This window comes from Cyclopterus lumpus, chromosome 3, assembly GCF_009769545.1.
Source record: "Cyclopterus lumpus isolate fCycLum1 chromosome 3, fCycLum1.pri, whole genome shotgun sequence".
NCBI classification, from domain to species: Eukaryota; Metazoa; Chordata; class Actinopteri; order Perciformes; family Cyclopteridae; genus Cyclopterus; species Cyclopterus lumpus.
The window spans coordinates 29,209,797-29,218,674 of NC_046968.1; the positions used below are offsets into that span (position 1 = coordinate 29,209,797).

General features: G+C 46.8%; 1 protein-coding gene across 5 annotated transcripts in view; it reads left to right on the forward strand.

The window, feature by feature from the left end:
* The window catches only part of LOC117728842 (ras association domain-containing protein 7-like), a 9,849-nt gene extending 2,798 nt beyond the window's left edge, over positions 1-7,051 (forward strand). For 2 of the 5 annotated variants that reach the window (XM_034529758.1, XM_034529759.1), the window contains exons 2-5: positions 5,020-5,148; positions 5,483-6,055; positions 6,129-6,409; positions 6,491-7,051. In XM_034529758.1, coding sequence (XP_034385649.1) covers positions 5,046-5,148; positions 5,483-6,055; positions 6,129-6,409; positions 6,491-6,640 — 1,107 coding nt within the window. In that variant the 5' untranslated portion in view covers positions 5,020-5,045 and the 3' untranslated portion in view covers positions 6,641-7,051. Of the gene's footprint in view, positions 1-4,110; positions 4,382-5,019; positions 5,149-5,482; positions 6,056-6,128; positions 6,410-6,490 lie in introns of those variants that run through there. The other 3 variants (XM_034529762.1, XM_034529763.1, XM_034529761.1) reach the window with 3 other exon arrangements.
* Positions 7,052-8,878: the final 1,827 nt, after the last annotated feature.

Below are 8,878 nucleotides of genomic sequence, written 5' to 3' on the forward strand. Positions count from 1 at the left end.
ATGCCACATGAAGGAGACAGGATGCCACATAAAGGAGACAGGATGCCACATGAAGGAGACAGGATGTCACATAAAGGAGACAGGATGCCACACAAAGGAAACAGGATGCCACATGAAGGAGGCAGGATGCCACATGAAGGAGACAGGATGCCACATGAAGGAGACAGGATGCCACATGAAGGAGACAGGATGCCAAATAAAGGAGACAGGATGCCACATGAAGGAGACAGGATGCCACACAAAGGAAACAGGATGCCACACAAAGGAGACAGGATGCCACATGAAGGAGACAGGATGCCACACAAAGGAAACAGGATGCCACATGAAGGAGACAGGATGCCACATGAAGGAGACAGGATGTCACATAAAGGAGACAGGATGCCACACAAAGGAAACAGGATGCCACATGAAGGAGGCAGGATGCCACATGAAGGAGACAGGATGCCACATGAAGGAGACAGGATGCCACACGAAGGAGACAGGATGCCACATGAAGGAGGCAGGATGCCACATGAAGGAGACAGGATGCCACATGAAGGAGACAGGATGCCAAATAAAGGAGACAGGATGCCACATGAAGGAGACAGGATGTCACATGAAGGAGGCAGGATGCCACATGAAGGAGACAGGATGCCACACAAAGGAAACAGGATGCCACATGAAGGAGACAGGATGCCACATGAAGGAGACAGGATGCCACATAAAGGAGACAGGATGCCACATAAAGGAAACAGGATGCCACATGAAGGAGGCAGGATGCCACATGAAGGAGACAGGATGCCACATAAAGGAGACAGGATGCCACATAAAGGAAACAGGATGCCACATGAAGGAGGCAGGATGCCACATGAAGGAGACAGGATGCCACATGAAGGAGACAGGATGCCAAATAAAGGAGACAGGATGCCACATGAAGGAGACAGGATGCCACACAAAGGAAACAGGATGCCACATGAAGGAGACAGGATGCCACATGAAGGAGACAGGATGCCACACAAAGGAAACAGGATGCCACATGAAGGAGACAGGATGTCACATAAAGGAGACAGGATGCCACATGAAGGAGACAGGATGCCACACAAAGGAAACAGGATGCCACATGAAGGAGACAGGATGTCACATAAAGGAAACAGGATGCCACATGAAGGAGACAGGATGCCACATGAAGGAGACAGGATGCCAAATAAAGGAGACAGGATGCCACATGAAGGAGACAGGATGCCACACAGGATGCCACATGAAGGAGGCAGGATGCCACATGAAGGAGACAGGATGCCACATGAAGGAGGCAGGATGCCACATGAAGGAGACAGGATGCCACATGAAGGAGACAGGATGCCAAATAAAGGAGACAGGATGCCACATGAAGGAGACAGGATGTCACATGAAGGAGGCAGGATGCCACATGAAGGAGACAGGATGCCACACAAAGGAAACAGGATGCCACATGAAGGAGACAGGATGCCACATGAAGGAGACAGGATGCCACATAAAGGAGACAGGATGCCACATAAAGGAAACAGGATGCCACATGAAGGAGGCAGGATGCCACATGAAGGAGACAGGATGCCACATGAAGGAGACAGGATGCCAAATAAAGGAGACAGGATGCCACATGAAGGAGACAGGATGCCACACAAAGGAAACAGGATGCCACATGAAGGAGACAGGATGCCACATGAAGGAGACAGGATGCCACACAAAGGAAACAGGATGCCACATGAAGGAGACAGGATGTCACATAAAGGAGACAGGATGCCACATGAAGGAGACAGGATGCCACACAAAGGAAACAGGATGCCACATGAAGGAGACAGGATGTCACATAAAGGAAACAGGATGCCACATGAAGGAGACAGGATGCCACATGAAGGAGACAGGATGCCAAATAAAGGAGACAGGATGCCACATGAAGGAGACAGGATGTCACATAAAGGAAACAGGATGCCACATGAAGGAGACAGGATGCCACATGAAGGAGACAGGATGCCACATAAAGGAGACAGGATGCCACATGAAGGAGACAAGGAAACAGGATGCCACATGAAGGAGACAGGATGCCACATGAAGGAGACAGGATGCCACACAAAGGAAACAGGATGCCACATGAAGGAGACAGGATGCCACATGAAGGAGACAGGATGCCACATAAAGGAGACAGGATGCCACATGAAGGAGACAGGATGCCACATAAAGGAGACAGGATGCCACATGAAGGAGACAGGATGTCACATAAAGGAGACAGGATGCCACACAAAGGAAACAGGATGCCACATGAAGGAGGCAGGATGCCACATGAAGGAGACAGGATGCCACATGAAGGAGACAGGATGCCACATGAAGGAGACAGGATGCCAAATAAAGGAGACAGGATGCCACATGAAGGAGACAGGATGCCACACAAAGGAAACAGGATGCCACACAAAGGAGACAGGATGCCACATGAAGGAGACAGGATGCCACACAAAGGAAACAGGATGCCACATGAAGGAGACAGGATGCCACATGAAGGAGACAGGATGTCACATAAAGGAGACAGGATGCCACACAAAGGAAACAGGATGCCACATGAAGGAGGCAGGATGCCACATGAAGGAGACAGGATGCCACATGAAGGAGACAGGATGCCACACGAAGGAGACAGGATGCCACATGAAGGAGGCAGGATGCCACATGAAGGAGACAGGATGCCACATGAAGGAGACAGGATGCCAAATAAAGGAGACAGGATGCCACATGAAGGAGACAGGATGTCACATGAAGGAGGCAGGATGCCACATGAAGGAGACAGGATGCCACACAAAGGAAACAGGATGCCACATGAAGGAGACAGGATGCCACATGAAGGAGACAGGATGCCACATAAAGGAGACAGGATGCCACATAAAGGAAACAGGATGCCACATGAAGGAGGCAGGATGCCACATGAAGGAGACAGGATGCCACATGAAGGAGACAGGATGCCAAATAAAGGAGACAGGATGCCACATGAAGGAGACAGGATGCCACACAAAGGAAACAGGATGCCACATGAAGGAGACAGGATGCCACATGAAGGAGACAGGATGCCACACAAAGGAAACAGGATGCCACATGAAGGAGACAGGATGTCACATAAAGGAGACAGGATGCCACATGAAGGAGACAGGATGCCACACAAAGGAAACAGGATGCCACATGAAGGAGACAGGATGTCACATAAAGGAAACAGGATGCCACATGAAGGAGACAGGATGCCACATGAAGGAGACAGGATGCCAAATAAAGGAGACAGGATGCCACATGAAGGAGACAGGATGCCACACAAAGGAAACAGGATGCCACATGAAGGAGACAGGATGCCACATGAAGGAGACAGGATGCCACACAAAGGAAACAGGATGCCACATGAAGGAGACAGGATGCCACATGAAGGAGACAGGATGCCACATAAAGGAGACAGGATGCCACATGAAGGAGACAGGATGCCACATAAAGGAGACAGGATGCCACATGAAGGAGACAGGATGTCACATAAAGGAGACAGGATGCCACACAAAGGAAACAGGATGCCACATGAAGGAGGCAGGATGCCACATGAAGGAGACAGGATGCCACATGAAGGAGACAGGATGCCACATGAAGGAGACAGGATGCCAAATAAAGGAGACAGGATGCCACATGAAGGAGACAGGATGCCACACAAAGGAAACAGGATGCCACATGAAGGAGACAGGATGCCACATGAAGGAGACAGGATGCCACACAAAGGAAACAGGATGCCACATGAAGGAGACAGGATGCCACATGAAGGAGACAGGATGTCACATAAAGGAGACAGGATGCCACACAAAGGAAACAGGATGCCACATGAAGGAGGCAGGATGCCACATGAAGGAGACAGGATGCCACATGAAGGAGACAGGATGCCACATGAAGGAGACAGGATGCCACATGAAGGAGACAGGATGTCACATGAAGGAGGCAGGATGCCACATGAAGGAGACAGGATGCCACATGAAGGAAACAGGATGCCACATGAAGGAGACAGGATGCCACATGAAGGAGACAGAATTATTAATATAATTGATTATGGAATCTCACAAACTAATGTGAGATTCCTCAGTTGCCATCCAGATGTCCAGCGCTACGTTATCATTTTCTTCATTAACTAATTAAAAAAGGTTTCATACCGTGCTGCATGCTGGGAAGTCTGCTAAGGAGCTCCTAGCATCTCACATGATGAGTCCAGGAACTAAAGTCAGCTTCAGCCCGACTGAAACTGAAACTCATGGTTTACAGTTCTCAGTTTGTTGTGATCTTTTCTTCTGTGGAATTCAATAAGTGAGGACATTCCTAAACGTGTGTGTTCTCCCGACATCGTGACACCACCCAGGTGGAGGTGAAGGTTTTATATCTATATGTGTTACAGCGTTCAATAATCTCAAACAACCATAACATTAAAATGTTTGACGCCAATGTCAAAATTAATTATTAACAAACCTTTAATTCAATATATTCTGCTTATAGCGCTGTGTGGTTATAGTCATAAGTACTATAATTACACCCATTACAAAGCGTTTTACAACAAGGTCAGTTACCGTTATACTTTAAAATTCAGATGACGTAATTCCTCTAGTTATAATATATTATCGCCATTTTATAATCACGCCACAAAGAGGAGGAGCTAAGTGGTCAGATTTAGCCCCTCCTCTTTGTGGCAGTGGAGGCGTAGACCTCACTGCCACAAAGAGGAGGAGCTAAGTGGTCAGATTTAGCCCCTCCTCTTTGTGGGTGTGTAGCGGTGTAGACCTCACTGCCACAAAGAGGAGGAGCTAAGTGGTCACATGACCCTTGTTCACATGAACCTCTGTCTCCAGGTGTAGACCTCACTGTGGGCATCTTTCTTAGGAACTATTTATTCAGTATGACATATCCCCATGAAATTCATATTATTAATAAAAATATATTATTTTTGATCAAACAAACAAACCAAGGCCATTGAGGTTTTCTGACGCGCCCGTCTGTCGCCCCCCGTAGGTCGCTGGCGGTGCTGCAGGTGAGCGATGGAGCTGAAGGTGTGGGTGGAGGGCGTGGTCAGAGTGGTGTGCGGCCTATCGCTGAACACTTCCTGCCAGGACGTCGTCATCGCTCTGGCTAAGTCACTTGGTGAGTTTCTCAAATTTCATTTTACAGAAACTGTTATTGATTTACATTTTGGACACTTTGCATGTTCTTCTCACACAATTTACGACAAAACCTCAAAGAGCAAATTTATTCTACAACATTATATATTTATATATATATTTAATATTTAGTTAAAATCATTAACTGAATATTAAAATCATTTAACAGTCAAAATTATCCTGCAATACTGTTTTTACTAGAAACCAAAAATACTCTGGTTTGCATAAGTGAGACGGAGCTCCGCCCCCTAAGCGAGACGGAGCTCCGCCCCCTTCATCCAGCTGTTTAATATTTAAATATGGCTGCCTCTCTCCAGGCCAGACGGGCCGTTACATCCTCCTCGTGCAGCTGCGAGGAGAGGAGAGGCAGCTGGTGGCGACCGACTGTCCTCTCCAGCATCTGGCCCAGCTGGGTCCGCTGGCCGCGGAGGTCCACTTCGTTCTGCGGAGGACCGGTCCGAGCCGCGCCGGAGAAGACACGCCCGGCCCGGCAGAGCCGGAGCCCCACGGGGCTCTCACCGGTCCGGGTTCCTCTGCACGCCCCAAGAGGACTAAACCAAACAGGGCCTGGTCTCCGTCGCCCAGGGCCTCCCCGGAGCCCCGAGCTTCCCCCGTCCCGCTCACGGACCCTCTCAACTCCCCCAAGGAGGAGGCGTTCAGGCAGATTCTGCATCAGCAGAGGAGGCTGCGAGAGCTGGAGATCCAGCTCAGGTCCCTGGAGAGAGAGACCGAGGCGTGGGAGAGGTCATCCGACGAAGCTCCCGGTCCGGCTCCGGTCACCGAAGGGGAACTGGAGGATCTGGAGCGGCGGCTGAGGCAGAACGAGGAAGATCTGATGCATCGACATCAGTGGGAGGAGGAGCTACGGGCCGAGACGGACAGAGAACCAGGTACGTGGTCCGACTAGTTCCAGTTCTTCAGAGAAATTCGTAAAACCAGATGCGTAACCGCCTCCACCAACAGATCTGCACAGGCGGCTCCAGCAGCTCCACTCGTCCACGCAGGGCCACGGCCATCAGATCGAGGAGCTCCACGTCCGAGCTGCAGAGCTGGAGCAGGACTTGCAGCTCGGAGCCCACAGACGGAGCTCCCGGGCGGAGGCCGGGCAGCCGGAGGAGGCGCTGAGGCCTTTGGAGCAGGAGCTGCAGTACCGCCGGCAGCAGGCAGAGGACCTGGAGGCGGACCTGGAGGCGGCGCTGTCGGGGACGCAGAGGGATCTCCAGAGGAAGGAGGAGAAGCTGCAGGTAGAACTCCTCCATCAGCTGGGCATAACATACCATAAGGGAGGGTTTAATGCTGATGCGTGTGCTCCCTGCATGGTCCAGGGCAGACGGGAGGTGCTGGAGGAGCTGAACAAGGAGCTGAGACAGTGTAAGCTGCAGCACTTTATCCTGCAGACCGGCGGTCCACACGCAGACCAGACAAACCTGCCCGGCACTGAAGTTTACCTCAGCAATGCTGGTTTAAAGGAGTAGCGGCACGCGACTGTACGTCATCACATGGTTTGAAGGACAGGAAGTGCTCTGCTTTCCCGTGTTCAGTGAATGTGCGCAGGAGTCCGAGGGAAAGGACTGACGATGAGTTTGGTTCCACTGGGGAAGTGTTGGGTCTTATCTTTTCAGATCAGATGAAGAGGAAAGAATTAAAGAAGGAGAATCAGAAAGAGCTGAAATAATGTGAACTAATGCTGAAAGATTAAACTAACAGTCAACTCTTCTCTGTTTCCACCGCAGGACATCCCGTACTGGACGGAAAACATGTGCTCGTGTGATAAGCCAATCACGGGCAGTTCCTTTGTAAAAAAATGTAAAAAGGCTTGTCACTGATTCAAAATGAACAATTGTATATTTGCCTGTTCATATTTGCCATAAAGTCTGTTTTTTTAATCCGTTGCTTGTCTCTTATTTGTTGCTATTAATATAAACAATCTTCTTTTTGATATATTTATTTATATATATATATATAAATAAATATATATATATAATTTAATTATGTATATTTTTTAATTATATGTCTATGTTTATTGTTTTAATTACATTTTCATATTTTATATTTTATAATAATATTACAAAATATGTTTCTCTATATACTGTATCTATATATATATATATATATATATATATATATATATATATATATATATATATATAGTGTAATCCGATCTCAACGCTCACCACGCCCATGTTGTTGTCCTCTGTCTGCTGACCTGAACATGGAAGTTCACACGTTGGATTATTAAGCAAATTTAGTAGAAGCAAACAAATCTCATCAAATTTTTTGTGTTTCTTTGAAGTGAATTGTCTGTTGGTCTCTTCGTAGTTGTTTTGTGTCTCTTTGTAGTTGCTTTGTGACTCTTTGTAGTAGTTTTGCATCTCGTTGTCGCTGTTTCGGTCTATTTGCAGTCTTGTTGTGTCTCTTTGTAGTCTTTTTGCGTCTCTTTGTAGTTGCTTTGTGACTCTTTGTAGTTCGGTCTCTTTGTAGTCTTTTTGTGTCTCTTTGTAGTTGCTTTTTAATTCTTTGTAGTTGTTGTGTGTCTCTTTTCAGCAGTTTTGCATCTCGTCGTTGCTGATTCGGTCTCTTTGCAGTCTTGTTGTGTCTCTTTGTAGTTGCTTTTTGAGTCTTTGTAGTTGTTGTGTGTCTCTTTTCAGCAGTTTTGCATCTCGTCGTCGCTGATTCGGTCTCTTTGCAGTCTTGTTGTGTCTCTTTGTAGTTGTGTGACGTGTCTTTGTGATCGTCCCGGTAGCTCCGTGTCTTTGTGAGCTACGTTTCGTCGGTGAAGGCCGGGGCCTCTGGGCCGGCGCCCGTAATCCATTAGTGACAGTAGGAAATCCAACCTGTTATCCGGTCTAATCCAATCCATCTGATTTAACCTGCGAAACATCCAGAAAGGTTCAGTCGTCGCCCTCTAGTGGCCGTCGTAGTTATGACGGGAGCAAAGGAGGAAGTCAGGAAGTTCATCCGGGAGGTGTGTGGTCGCGTCCCGGATGAAACAGACAACATGTTGATTAAATATAGTTCAGTGCATAACCCCGTTAGTACCTAACCACGTGCACTTTATTATAAACATAAATGTGAAATCTTAAATGAAAACATCAACCTGGATCACCTGTAATCGAGTCTTAGTGTTGGTACAATAAATCTCAGTATTTATGTTTTCATTATGTTTTTTTTTTTTATTTCATTTTTTAATGAGCCGAGAAGAGATAATTGTTATTGATTGGACTTGATACTGTAGTTTTTCACAGAGTTATTGATATGTAAGTCGTATACTGTAACAGTAAAAGTACACAAATGCCAAAGATATGGTCAAGGCAAATTAAAATGTCCTGCTGGTCATAATTCTTTTAATAAACAATTCTCAAATTTAAAGGATCTTTATCATTTTGTTACTTTTTTATTTCTCAGTGAATTGGATTTATTTAAATCTGCTTTTATCCTGTGATGCTATTTAACTGTTTTAGTTTGACTGTGATGTCATCTCTCTCTATTGTTGTTGCTTCTATTGTTTGTTTTTACCTTGTAAAGCGCTGTACAGATAAAATGTATTATTATTATTATAATAATAATAACAACCAGTCTGTCGATCTTCTCCACGAGTGAACTAACTGATCCAGAAGACACACAAAGTATTTAAAGTATTTAATGTGATCAGAATATCTCAGAAGTGTCTTTATTCTCTCCACGTCGTGATGAACTTATTGAAGGAGCTTCTG